Source organism: Myotis lucifugus, unplaced genomic scaffold (genome assembly GCF_000147115.1).
Source record: "Myotis lucifugus unplaced genomic scaffold, Myoluc2.0 scaffold_162, whole genome shotgun sequence".
NCBI classification, from domain to species: Eukaryota; Metazoa; Chordata; class Mammalia; order Chiroptera; family Vespertilionidae; genus Myotis; species Myotis lucifugus.
The window spans coordinates 1491765-1506099 of NW_005871210.1; the positions used below are offsets into that span (position 1 = coordinate 1491765).

The 14335-nt window shown below is 34.4% G+C and overlaps 1 protein-coding gene across 2 annotated transcripts in view; it reads right to left on the bottom strand.

Annotated features, from left to right (window-relative positions):
- Positions 1-558: 558 nt before the first annotated feature.
- The window catches only part of PCGF6 (polycomb group ring finger 6), a 15339-nt gene continuing 1562 nt past the window's right edge, over positions 559-14335 (bottom strand). Inside the window, exons 2-11 of one of the 2 annotated variants that reach the window (XM_023759786.1) lie at positions 13938-14037; positions 13751-13847; positions 12889-12944; positions 12728-12787; positions 11827-11935; positions 10039-10066; positions 7222-7320; positions 3804-3890; positions 2645-2689; positions 559-1445 (exon numbers count right to left, since the gene is read on the bottom strand). In XM_023759786.1, coding sequence (XP_023615554.1) covers positions 1389-1445; positions 2645-2689; positions 3804-3890; positions 7222-7320; positions 10039-10066; positions 11827-11935; positions 12728-12787; positions 12889-12944; positions 13751-13847; positions 13938-14037 — 738 coding nt within the window. In that variant the 3' untranslated portion in view covers positions 559-1388. The remainder of the gene's footprint in view (positions 1446-2644; positions 2690-3803; positions 3891-7221; positions 7321-10038; positions 10067-11826; positions 11936-12727; positions 12788-12888; positions 12945-13750; positions 13848-13937; positions 14038-14335) is intronic. The other variant, XM_023759787.1, reaches the window with a different exon arrangement.

Genomic DNA, 14335 nt, shown 5'->3' on the forward strand with positions numbered 1-14335 from the left:
AAAAATACTAAGTAATTTGTGCAAAAAATATTTAAGGGGCAATGAATTTCATAGTTGCTATTCTGCCCATTGTCAAATAACAGCATCTAATATAATTAGTTAAGGTAACGAAATTTATAAAATATCTATTTGACAGCAAAACTCAACTCTGATTCAATACCTCATCTCTTAAACAGTTTTGGATGTTGTTGTTTTTCTAATCCACAATAAGCACAAACATTTCAAAATAGGTTAAAATAAATTTTTATTTAAACTTTTTATTAAATGTTAGAAGAAACTTATACAATTAACAAATTTTGTATAAAACAATTGCCAATTTTTACCCAATTGTAATTGTTTCTATGCAGAATTGCAAATTTTGTAGTGAAACAGGGTCTACAAAATATTTATTTTAGGAAGCTATCAAAATGCTAATCTTAGGCAAAATAATGTTTAAAACTGAAATCTATATACAAGTGAGTGAGGTCTCAAACACCCGTATTCTTTGTCCCAATGACAAAGTAATGGAAAAATGAACATTAAACTGACTTGCTGAGGAAAAAATGAATAAGTATTCTGTAAACTTCTCAAAATCTTTATTACTTTCATAAGCAGTGCCATTACAAGGTATTGTTTATCATACTATGTACTCAAATAAAATGAATGTTAATCAAATTAACTTTCTAGAAATAAAAATCTGTTGCAAAGAGGCACGCCTTGTTGCAAGATATGTTAAAGAAGTTTTTATTATACTGAAGGCTTATGGTATGGGCCATAAGCCATTCAGGAGATAGTCTCCTCACACGGAATAACGGTAATTTATCCTGTTTAGAAGTGAATAACATCTCTTTAGTAGTGTTGCTGGTAAAAAAAGAAAAGGAAAAAAAAAAAAGGTCAAAATATGATGGCAACACACATAAGACCGATAGTTTTGGTCTTTGTTTTAGGGGTACAGTCTGTATAGTTTAACAAAGACTGGCTTTGAATCTTCATTTCAAAAGCATATTTCCTTCCTGCCCTATTGATACCATCCCAGAGAGCCAAATCCAAACCATCAACTTAAAAAGGATATAGCTCAATGAAGGAAGTAGTAACTGATTTACATAAAAGATTAGGAAGCAAAATCATTATTGAAGTATTTGAAATCACAAGAAATTTAAAAATTCAGTACTTTGAAAATTTCCCCCTGAGCTATGGATGCTTTTTCTATATAGTTGCTAGTAAAACAGATACATTCTTGCATTCCAAGTTGTACTTGTGAATATTATGATGCTTGGTGCTAAAGACAGATGTTATGTCTTAGCACAAAATGGCAGCAATTACGTTTCATAAAAATCTTTGGTGAGATGCAAGCCTGCAGAAGCCACCTTATTTTGTTTCTCTCCTCCCTCATGATACTCTTAGAATCTTCAAGTAATTTTCAGAGGAGAAACCACAAGACCATAATGAAGGACCAGAAGACCATCCTGAAAAGAAATAAAAGTGTTTTGCGGTTATTTGAAATAGTTATGTAAATAATCAAATCAAAGATGGTTTGTTTTTCATAACCCAACACTAATGTGAAATTCTTTAAAGAGTATAAAGGGTCCAAGATAAATAAACTTGCTTATTCACTCACCTCATCACCTACATTCCCTGTCAATATGCCTTTTAATAACTCTCAGGAGACAATTCTGAAACTACCAGGTATCCACAGTTAGCCCGAGTTGTTTATGGCTAAACAGTCCTCCAAAAAGAACAAAAAGAAATACGCCTTTCCTTCTACACAGACTAAACAGACCATCCAGGCATTGGGCTTCCCTAAAAAAAGACTCAATTATTAGCAAGCATCATGGATCTGCTAAATAATCATTTCCACATAAATGCAGCTCAGTAATAGTATAAGTGGGAAAACTTTGGAACTCTTATCCATTAAATATATCATGTAGTTTACTTCTTCCTTAAAGACTGTTCAGTACAATTTAACTTTTGATATCTAAAGTCTTCATTATGAACAGTAATTATACTGTGTTGTAACACAGCGATGTCCTCACTCAGGGGGTGTTGGAAAACTTAACCCTATACTAAATGACTCCAGATACTGTACTTCTGAGTCTTTTTATCTGCTTTTTTTGGTCTATCTCCTATCGTATTATCAGGTCCTAATTCTTTGTGTTCTTACCAAGGCTGCATCCAGCAAGCAATCCAACTTTTTAAGGTACTATTTTCTAATCTATTATGAAACTAGCTTAAAAAAAGAAAGAAAGAAAGACTCATTGGGAAAGTGTGCCACAAGCAATTGGCCTACTTTGAGCAACAAAGAAGAGGAGTGACGGCATGCATGCCTTGCATTTCCAATCCTGCTCTAGCTATTACTCTTTTTCTTCTTTGCTAAGCTTTTCCATGGCTCTACTTCCTTATTTCTCATTCACCGCTCAACTTATTACAATCTGGTTTCTGTTCCTGGCAACTCTAATGAAAACTCACCAGAATTCTAGAAAAAGATTCACAAATTCAAATGCCCACAAGGGCTAGGAAAGTAACAAATGAACATGTAAGTTAGGTATGTAAGTCAATAAGGAATGTTGAGACCAGCAGTAAACCAGAGAACACATGCCTAGTTAAAGGAATTTAAACTCAAATAATTTAGAACACAAAATAAACCAAATAAAGCATAATTCCATACCATGTTTGGCCCATGGAGCATCAGATCTGCTCTAGACCAATTAGCCTAATCAAAGTAAATGAATTTGTATTATAACACAAATAGGAAGATTCTATTAACATTTTTACATGAATACAAATTACATCTTAGATAAAAAATTTTTGCATAATTACATTTCAGAAAGAAAAATATTTGCAAAACATATTGATATGTAGAGATACAAAACTGAAAATATAGCTTACAAGCTATTTCAAAACCACAAAACTTCAATACATTATAAAGTCACATTTTATCAGATAATTACTTATAATTCAAATTTATATCTATATGTCCATTATACTTAAATTCCATATAAATGTATATTAATATATAAATATTATTAACTAGAGGCCCAGTGCATGAAATTCATGCACGGGTAGGGTCCCCAGGCCTGGCCAGCGATCACTTGGAGATTTCACATTATACAAAAATGTCCTTGCAGATATATTTGCCCAGTGGTCTTCAAAGTTCTATTGTAGTATGAAGACAGAGAAAAAAGAGCAAAGGCCTCTAGAATCAAACTGCCTGCATTTTGAGCCGTGGCTTACTCACTAACTTACCGTGAGCAAGTTACTACATATCCTTTCTGTAACTTGGCTTCCTTCTATTTAATGAAAATAATTTATATTATATATTAACTATATTTTATTTATTTTTTTAAAATATATTTTTATTGATTTTTTTTTACAGAGAGGAAGGGAGAGGGGTAGGGAGTTAGAAACATCGATGAGAGAGAAACATCGATCAGCTGCCTCCTGCACACTCCCCACTGGGGATGTGCCCGCAACCAAGGTACATGCCCTTGACTGGAATCAAACCCGGCACCCTTGAGTCCGCAGGCCGACGCTCTAGCCAAACCGGTCAGGGCATATATTAACTATATTTTAATAAAAAATAAAATAGGGAGAAAAGAATACCTATGCCATAGAATTATGAGGAATAAAAGAGCTAATCCATATAAACCATTTAAAAAATTGCCCAACAGTTAGCATTCAATAAATGTTAGTTTATTACTTATAGTGCAGGTAATTTTAAGAAAGTTGTAGAATATTTATTAGAATTTTATTGATAACATGGAACTTTTTTTTTCATCAAATAACTTGCCTGTTAGACACTAAATATGATAAAGTCTAAGACCTACCTGCATTGCTGCATCACCTATAGCACGTCGAATTTCCCTTAGAGTTTGATATCGTTCCAACAAGTGATCGCCACAAATGATATCTACCTACAAGCAAACAAAATATTAGATGCTTTACTGCTTAAAAAAAAAACCATATGAAAAAATTAGGAAAAATCAACGTAATTATTTCCATACTACACTTAGCTGTTTTATTTTAGATGGATCAAACACTCTCAAGAAAGATATTAGAAACTTTTTATAAGAATAAATAATGAAAAGAGCATCAGAGGACATAGCAGGTAACAGCACAGGACAGCCAGTAATCAAAATGATTTCCTCGAATCTCTGAGAACAAGTTAAATCACATTTGATGTATTTAGCATAATGCGCAGAAAAGTATATTTTTAAATAGTTCCAAGATAAAATTATTAAAAGTGTATTAATGTTTAAAAGGGCAATCCGCCGAAACCGGTTTGGCTCAGTGGATAGAGCATCAGCCTGCGGACTGAAAGGTCCCAGGTTCGATTCCGGTCAAGGGCATGTACCTGGGCTGCGGGCACATCCCCAGTAGGAGATGTGCAGGAGGCGGCAGATCGATGTTTCTCACTCTATCTCTCTCCTTTCCTCTCTGTAAAAAATCAATAAAATATATTTAAAAAAAAAAAGTCTTAACACCACATTTAAAAAAAAATAAAAATAAAAAAATAAAAGGGCAATCCTTATATATTTGAATAATTCTCTTAGAAGGTATATCTCATTTCCCAACAGTGGAAAGTCTAACAGTAAAGTATACATGAAGGGACCTTTTTTATGGATGGAATAATCTTAATGAGGTCTTTTTAGCCCTTTAGTAATGTCACAGCTCTAAGACAAATCTACTTTTATACAGAATGCTCTAGAAAGAATATTGTTACACAGTTATATAGTATAATGTAATAAAATTCCAGTATACTTACTTGCTAAGATAGAAAAGCAAATTTTTAACCTCTCTCTCTCTTTCATTGAGTGCTCCTTTCCCACTGCCTTAAATGGGATCAGTTCAACAGTCTTTTTTTTTTCTTTTTAAAAAAATATTATAATAAGTATTACAAAGGGTATTACATATGTGTCCTTCCCCCCGCCCGCCCTTGACAATCCCCTGCCCTCCCTTACCCCCCAGTGTCTTATGTCCATTAGTTATGCATGCATACAAGTCCTTCGGTTGATCTCTTACTCCCCTCCCTTCTGCCCCCCAACCCTCTCTGGCCTTCCCACTGCAGTTTGACAATCAGTTTGAGGCAGCTCTGCCTCTGTATCTATTATTGTTCAAAAGTTTGTAACGGTCTTTATTATCCATGAATGAGTGAGATCATGTGGTATTTTTCCTTCATTGACTGGCTTATTTCACTTAGCATAATGCTCTCCAGTTCCATCCCTCAACAGTCTTATTACTAATTTTATATATATCTTAATTTGCTCCATCTCCTAACATCCTTATTTAGTTTATGGCATGAAATTTCTCCTTGTCCTCTAAGCCAGAATATCACCTCTGATTCCGAAATTTCCTTTTCCTTTCTTCTCACATTCAATCAGTTACCATGTCCTGTTGCCTCTTAGTTCATAATACTTTTTTTTTTTTTTTGGCAAAATTTTATGGTTTTATTAACACAAATACAATGTGTACACAATCTGTCTTTCAGCACTGTCTTCTCTTTTTATTTTGATCTGCCACAAATAACTTTAAAGGTAGTTCATCATTTAACAGTCATCTAGTAACCATTCATTCCTGCTAGTAAATAACCATATATGAAGGTCAGATGTCTGCAAACAAAGAAAACATTTCCTACCTGGAACGAACTGGTTTAAAGATCAGCATAGCAGGCTCAAGTGACTGGCTACACCAAGAATTTTACGTTAATGGTTAACTAGCTCCATGTTTTGCTTAAAATAGAAGTAACTCTTTTTACTTCTTTTGTATTTAGAAGGTTTAATAATTTTAGACATACATTAACAAGTCTGCATATTTGACAATTCTGTTCCATTATTTTAACATTTTGGTGAAATAGTAATTTATGAATGTTACCAGTTGTATAGTACCTGAATAGAAAAGAAATATTTACCTACAGAGCCAAGAGCTGACAAAGAAAATTAAAGGTTGTACAAATTTTTTATCATTTTATTTCAAAATGCTAAAAGCCTTGAATTCTATGACATGAAGAAAAAAAATCACACTTTTACACAATATAACCAATTTAGAGCTCTGGCAACTAAATTTCTTAAAACACCAAATGTGAAACTTATAAATGGTAATTATGCTCTGATCAATATCTAGCCAGAGGATATAATCTATATCCTAGAAAAAGCACCTTTGCATGCTATGTTAATTCTATAAAATGAGGTTCAAGTCTTATGATTTATGCTTTTAGAAACAATAGACTGTTATGGGATTATTCACAATACTTGGTCCAGAAGTCTCTAAATAGCTATCTATTTTTAACCAAAAGACTAAGAATAACCTCAAATATGTTATGGCTACAACGTGAAAAACTTCAGATGCATGAGATAAGCCAGCATTATGTCAAGCTAGGTAAGAGAAGTCACATTTCATTGGATTTAATATATTTAATATATATTTAGTAGAATAGATATTGGTAGTAAAAACACCAGCAAAATTTCAGCCAGCTTTAAAATATCTATTAACTTACTAATGAGCAAATAGACATTTTAAATAAAAATTATTCTATGAAATTTTACACATGATGAACAAAAATTCCTTTTAAATTTGACTAATGAAACAGCAAAATTATATAAATGTGCATTTTCACTGGCCCACATTAGATCTATGAGTATAATTATACTTTATGTTAAAAAATACATTAGGATTGAGGTTTTCATTTTACAACAACAAGAAAGTATTATATAGTTAGAATGGGAAATACTCTCAATCCTTAAAAAAAATGAATAGGGTCTATAATAGATAGGCATTTCACTTTTCTAGGTGTCTTTTTTTTTTTTTTTTTTTTTAAATATATTTTATTGATTTTTTACAGAGAGGAAGGGAGAGAGATAGAGAGTTAGAAACATCGATGAGAGAGGAACATCGATCAGCTGCCTCCTGCACACCTCCCACTGGGGATGTGCCCGCAACCCAGGCACATGCCCTTGACCGGAATAGAACCTGGGACCTTTCAGTCCGCAGGCCGACGCTCTATCCACTGAGCCAAACCGGTTTCGGCATTTTCTAGGTGTCTTATATGTGGTATCAATGGCAGGGAGAAATAGACAGTAAGTCAAATGTGATTGAAGCTGGCATGGGAATCACTGAGTACCAATATCAGTTGGCATATACAATATCTACAATATCATAAGACAAAAGCCACTGCATGAAATCCTAGAGACAATTCTTTCTAAGGTAATCTCACATCTTTACCTGTCCTTTTACACAGATGTACTCTACCTGACAAGCTGGATCAAGATCCATTTTTCTTCTGAGAAATTTTTCTACATGTCCAATAGTTGCTTCTCCTGAAACTCGGACAAACTTCTTTTCCAATGGCTACAAAAAATAAACGCATGAGTAAACAAATATTTTCAGATTAAGTATACATAAAATGTATAAACCCTAAAGCAGATTTTATAGCAAAGATGATTCAACAGATTTATGAAAATTACTACAAAATTTGAGTTAGTTTATCAAAGAAAAAAACAACTGTTTAATTTTCCCTCTCTGAAAGGTATATTAACAATTTTTTAATAGAAAGGTTTACTAGTTTCTTTTACTACCTCATCAACAATAAAACGTAAAGGGAAATTTATTGACAGAGTGACATTAAATGTCTAAAACCTGGTGTCTTCAACAAAAAGATTCTAAGGAAAAAAAAGATGAAGGCGAAACTGCTAGACTAAAAAAAGATGTAAGGGTTATAAATAAGAGATATATCAACCAATCACTAGTATAAGGTATGAATCTTATTTGGATACTGATTTAAACTAATCTATAAAACAATTTTAATGAGACAATGTAGGAAATTTAAATAGAATGTGGATATTTGATTAAGGTATTACTATTAATTTTTAAAATATTAGTATCATTATTATGTTTGTAAAAAGTTCTTATCTTTTAGAAACAAACTGAATTATACACTGAGATATAGTCTGGGATTTGCTTCAAAATATATGAGAATAAGAGAAGTGGTGAAGGCATAGATGAAATGAGATTGGCCATAAGTTTATAATGATTTGAGTGATGTGTACATGGGTATTTATTATACTACTAGAGGCCTGATGCACGAAAATTCATGCAAGGGGCTTGGCCCCCACCGCTGCGGCGGCTGCCTCGGCCCTCGCAGCCCCAGCTTCATCCGGAAGGTCATCCGGTCTAATTAGCATATTATGCTTTTATTATTATAGATTCTGTCTACTTTTGTATGTTTGAAATTTTCTGTAATAAAGAACTTTCTTTTGTAAGTGGAAAATAAAAAGATTAACATCTAGACATACATGGCTGGAATCTGGTCTGAGGTAACAGATGGAAAGACCACAGAGTTTTAACATAGAAACTAACACTTATCCAGTCACTCTCTTTGAGGACATTTTAAGGATTCTATCTAATGCAAATGAAAAGCCGAGGTAATCCGAACTAAAAAACTTGAGCAGTGTTTTTCTGGCACTAGCAGAGAGGGTGCCCAGAATGGCTACCAAGAGAATCTAGGCAGGTGAGGCATATGTTTTTTTTCCCTATGACAGTGCTCAGCTTTCTTTTCTTTTAATATGGTTTTGTTGATTTCAGAGAGGAAGGAAGAGGGAAAGAGAAACATCAATCAGCTGCCTCCTGCATGCCCCCTACTGGTGATCGAGCCCACAGCCGGGCATGTGCCCAGACAGGGAATTGAACTGGCAACCTCTTATTGCACAGGCGGATGTCCCAACCAACTGAGCCACACCGGCCAGGGCTGTAGTTTGGTTTCTGGAGACCTTCCCTGACAATAGAGCTATCCCTATTACCTTAGTGTAGCAGATAGTATAGATGTTAAGTGCAGGTATTCCAAAGACAGGATGGCTACCTGGGTTTAAACCCTGGTTCTGTAATTTTCTAGCTATAAATCTTTGGGTAAGTTGTTGAACCTTTCTGCGCCTCCACGTTCCCATTTGTAAATAGGGATAATGGCTCTATCTCATAGAATTATCATGAGGAAAGTAATATGATGTATGTAACAATTCCTGGAAGTGTTTTTCTGGCACTAGCAGAGAGGGTGCCCAGAATAGGAAGCATTTAAGAGTTATTGATAATGAAGGATCATATATTGCACTTTATTGTCATATTTCTGTCATCTCCTTTAAACTAGAATAGTTCTGACACTGTATTTTTATGTTTCATGATACTGCATTTTTGTAACTTTTTTTTGGTATGATACATGGTCATTAAAAAAAGATATTTTTTAAGAGTACTGAAATATTTACAAATGGAGTAGCAAAATGATAGGGATTTGTTACAGAATAATACCAGAAGGAAGGTAAGTAGATGGAGGTATATGACATTAAATTGGTCATAGTTTATTGGTAAAGCTAGGTGATGGATACATGAAAGTTTTATTTTGCCTACTTTTCAGTATGTTAAGATATTTGCATAATTAAAAGCTTAAAAACTTTCCTAAAGTAAATTACTGCTTTTAAATTGGGGTTATAATTTTCATGCTATAGATCTACATGGTGAAAAGTTTAATAACCAGGAATCATTCTAGTCAGATACATTTATTTGAATTCAAAGATAAGATATAAACTCATCTTTTTAGGTAGTAGAGAATACTGAGTTATAATATCAAAATCTGTAACTAGAACTCCACTATAAATATAGGATTAAAAGAAAAACAATAAGCTTGCCAAGTTACAAGTCGGGGCAGGTTAACTTGAGCTAAAAATGTTACATGCAAATGAAATTTTAAGCTCATACTTAACTCTAAATGCCAACTATGTAAAAAATGCTTTGAAACATTTTTTATCACCAAATTAAGATAACATTTATCTTTAGACTTTTGAAAGTTACTCACTTATTCTTCCTTAGACTACAGTCTGAATTAATAACAATTTCCTACTTAATAACTATTTTCTCATAAACCTATTATGAGAGCATTACTGAATGTACTTCATATTTCAAAAACTTTTATTTATAAAACACTATTGCAATTGAAGACAATCACCATACGATTGCATATCTGATTCTTAAACTTGTTACAGGGTCCTCTTGTAAAGTAAATGAAAAATAAAAGTAAAATACCTTAAAATGTCCTGTGCCTTCATTAGCACTGAAAAATGAAAGCAAAATTAATCAATAAAATACTTTAAACTATATGTTTAACCACCTAACACAGAAAAATAACATAAATATAAACATTTAAAGAACATCACTTTAATTTTAAAACATGCATACCTAACCCTGTAGGATATAAACAAATGTAGTTAATTGTCATTTCTGCCACCTAGTGGTAAAAAAAGGCAGTGGTATTTTATACTGTTTTTGTTTTGTTTTTTAAATATTTTTATTGATTTCAGAGAGAAAGGGAGAGGGAGATAGAAACATCAATGAGAGAGAATCATTGATCAGCTGCCTCCTTCACGCCCCCACCTGGGGATCAAGCCCACAACCTGGGCATGTGCCTTGACCAGGAATTGAACTGTGACCGCCTAGTTCATAGGTTGACACTCAACCTGAGCCACACTGGCTGGGCTATACTATTTCGTATATTTCCAGGAGTTAAAATGATATTCTTTTTTTCTTTCCTTTCTTTTTATTTATTTATTTTTGTTGTTGCCCTTTATTGAAAAACCCATTCCATTATCTCTGTGTTTCTTTTCTGGCAAAGCCGTTGAAACATGCAATAGTATCTTATAGGAGTTTCCAATTTCAGAACTACTAAAGTTGTTAGATTTGGACATATCAAAACTGTCTTATTATATGTCCTTGCACTGGATCTGGCTAGTAATGCAGCTTTGCATGGTGCATCAACAGCTTTGGGGAAGTCATGGTTATTTATTAGAAATCTTAACTTTTTAGGATATCTACATCTATAAAAGGCTAATATGCTAAGTGTCCAATTGTCTGACTGGTCGCTATGACGTGCGCTGACCACCAAGGGGCAGACGCTCAACGCAGGAGCTGCTGAGCTGCAGTGACTTGGCAGCGGTGGTTCTCGGGTGGCACACCCTGAAACCAGAGAGGAGGGAGACCGATTCCTCGTGGGGCTGCGTGATTCCACCTTCAGCTGTGGGTTATGTTGTTGCTGGGGAACTGTTGGCCCCGAATCTGGTTTTCTGCACACTTGTGTTTGCTTTCCACAACAGCAACTTTGCAGAGTGCCCTCTCGCATGTGGCTCTCGAGCGGCAGTTTGCCAACCACTGTCCTAGTGCATTGAGTTGACGCTCAACCAGTGAGCCACACCGTCCAGGCCATTTCAAGCTTTTAAATGGGCAAAAACAATTCTATATATTGCTTGGGAATAGATACACTGGCAAATACATAAAAAATGCAGGGGAATGACAAGCATTACTTTTAGGAGTGTAGTTATTAAACTCTAAGGGAAAGGAGAGTGAACAGGAACAGGTAGCCAAGAGGCTTCTGCCATCTTAGCATGGTTTATTTCTTTTATTTTTTTTTTAAATATATTTTATTGATTGTTTTACAGAGAGGAAGGATGAGGGATAGAGAGTTAGAAACATCGATGAGAGAGAAACATCGATCAGCTGTCTCCTGCACACCCCCTACTGGGGATTTACCCGCAACCAAGGTACATGCCCTTGACCGGAATCGAACCTGGGACCATTCAGTCTGCAGGCCGACGCTCTATCCACTGAGCCAAACTCGTTAGGGCATGGTTTATTTCTTAAGTCCGATGGTGGAGATACAAGTGGGTATTAGATCTTTTTCTAAGTCTTAATATTTCATAAATAATTTTTAAAAGGAAATCAGAAAAGTATTATTTTAAGTTCAGGATGATTTCATAACAGTTGGGACTTTAAACATTTTTTATTTTAAGGTTAAGAGGTAGAAAGGTTTAGGGTACTCACCCAATGAATTCTAGTAATAAAGACATATCAAGTTCAGGTGGAATCCGAAACACTGATTCTAAGGCTTTTTTAGTTCTTCCTTTGCTGGACGGGACTGGCTGTGGAACAGCTATTTGATAGCCAAACAAAAAAGCTGAGTTAGAATAAAAATTTCATAAATTGAGATCTCTGAAAAGTAACTGCACAGGTATTATAACTATGTTGACTACAAGATCATAAAGAACTCAATCTATAGCCAGTGAAATTAGAGGCAAGCCTGGGGACCAATCCACAATGGAAGGCAGACATGTGCGGCTGGTTTATCAGGACCAGAGAGAGAGAACTCATCGTAACAGCAACAGTTGTAAATAACCCTAAAGAAGCACTACGTGCCAGGGGGCTCAGGGCTCATTCATGCTCAGCACTTTATAGACATCATTTCATTTAATCCTTGTTATAATTCCATGGCATGGATACTATTGCTACTTTTTTTTTTAACTGTAAAGAAACAGAGATTACCATTTAGTGAGATTAGGCAATTTGCCTAAAGTCATCCACATAGTAAGTGGAAGAACCCGGACTTAAACTCAAATCCACCTCACTTCCACACTGTGACATTACCATCATCATTAAAACTAATGTTTAAGCAGTTACTATGTTCCAGGCACTGTTTTAAGTGCTTTGTATTGAGGAAACTGAGACGCTGAAGTAATTTGCCAAAGTCATACAGCTAACATGGTAGAGTTAGGATTAAACTTAGACAATTCAGCTCCAGAGCCTGTACTTTTTAATTCTTATAATTAAATTGGATTATACCATATCATTACCTTTAAAATGTTTCTCTCTTTGATCATAAAATAACCTGCTATCATTAAAGTGTTCTTTAATGTATAAATACATGATAGTATACACCCAAACTTACCAGGTTTAGGTACTTCTAGACCTCTTTCTTTATAGAAATCATGCATTTGCTTTTTTTCTCCTAAAAAAATGATAAAACACAGACTAAATTACACTTTAAATGTAACTAGTAGAGTCAGCAGAGATTCTGGGATTCATAACTATGTAATAAAATAAACTTACTTTCCTCTAGATCGATCACTAATTTGTACACTATGTCTTGTAACTGCCGGTCCAACCTAATAAAAGGAAAGGATGGAGAATACCTCAGAATTCAGAAAAATGCATTTTGGTACAGAGTGAATGATGCTTTGTAAGTACTGTTTTCTCTTGGGAGTGGGTATCTCCTTTCTTAGAGGTGAGTTACTTTTAAGTCGCACTCATGGCTCTCATCTAAGAGAACCTCAAGTAATTATATGTAATCATAATTATAAGTAATCAAAGATTCTTCAACAGTTTGCTAAGTTGTTCCATGTGTGCTGTTTTTATTCCCTTGATAAGAATGTAAGCTTAAAGGCAGATACTGTATTTTGAACTTCTGGGTATCATCTGCAAAGCACTCGTCTATGGAGGTAGTGAAAACGTAATAGTATTTGCTGAACAAACTAAAGCAATCCACGTTTAGTATTTTTCTTTCCTTAGGAAACTGATCATGAACTGAAAATCTGATTAATAAGCCACAATGACCTATGACAGACAGGCTATTCTAAAGAGGCCAGTTTTTTTCAGGTATCACTTTTAGAAAGTAGAATTCTAAATATAGTGAAAATGACAAGCCTAAACTGGCCTCATTAACTTGAGTGATGCAATTAAAATCTTCAGGAAAAAAATTCCCGTGCTTCCTTTTTTTAAAAATTAAGTCCCCAGCAGATATCACAGTGCCTGGTACACAGTAAGTACTCTATATATGTGATTCTTTAAAGAATAGATAGTTTCCTTTCTTCTAATTTTGCGATGGGTCAAGAATATATTCCCCAAAACACAACTTCAAGCTTTTAGAAAAAGTATACTTAAAATATAAATTGCACTTATATATTCCTCTTACCTTATGTTATAAAGCGGTTGTGTCTGATGTACTACTATGTTGCATTTTGGACATCTGTTGCTATAGTAAAAATGTCTTACAATGCAGCTTTTACAAACTGTTGAAAAAGAACATGCTTACATTAGGATGCTTTCAAGACATTTCAAAATTTGAATATATTATTCAGAAATGTGTACAATATGCTTACATGTATGAAGACATTCTGTAATGGTAGTTGCATCTATTAAGTAACCTTTGCAAATGGAACACAAGATGTACGGGGTCAGCTCAGAGAGATTAATCAGGCGCTGCAAATGCAATGGAAAGAGTTTTAAAATACAAGTCCTTGCCTTCTCAAATTTTATTTTGTTTATTGGTTTCAGAGGGAGAGAAACATAGATTTGCTGTTCCACTTATTTATGCATTCACTGACTGCTTCTTGTATGTGCCCTGACCGAACTCGAACCCGAAACCTTGGCATTAGCGCGAGGTCACCCTCACCAACTGAATTACCTGGCGAGAGCCTACCTTCTTAAATTTTAAAATCATCATCCCCAAATTTCATATAGCGATATGTACTTACTTTGCACATAAAAACATGTTACG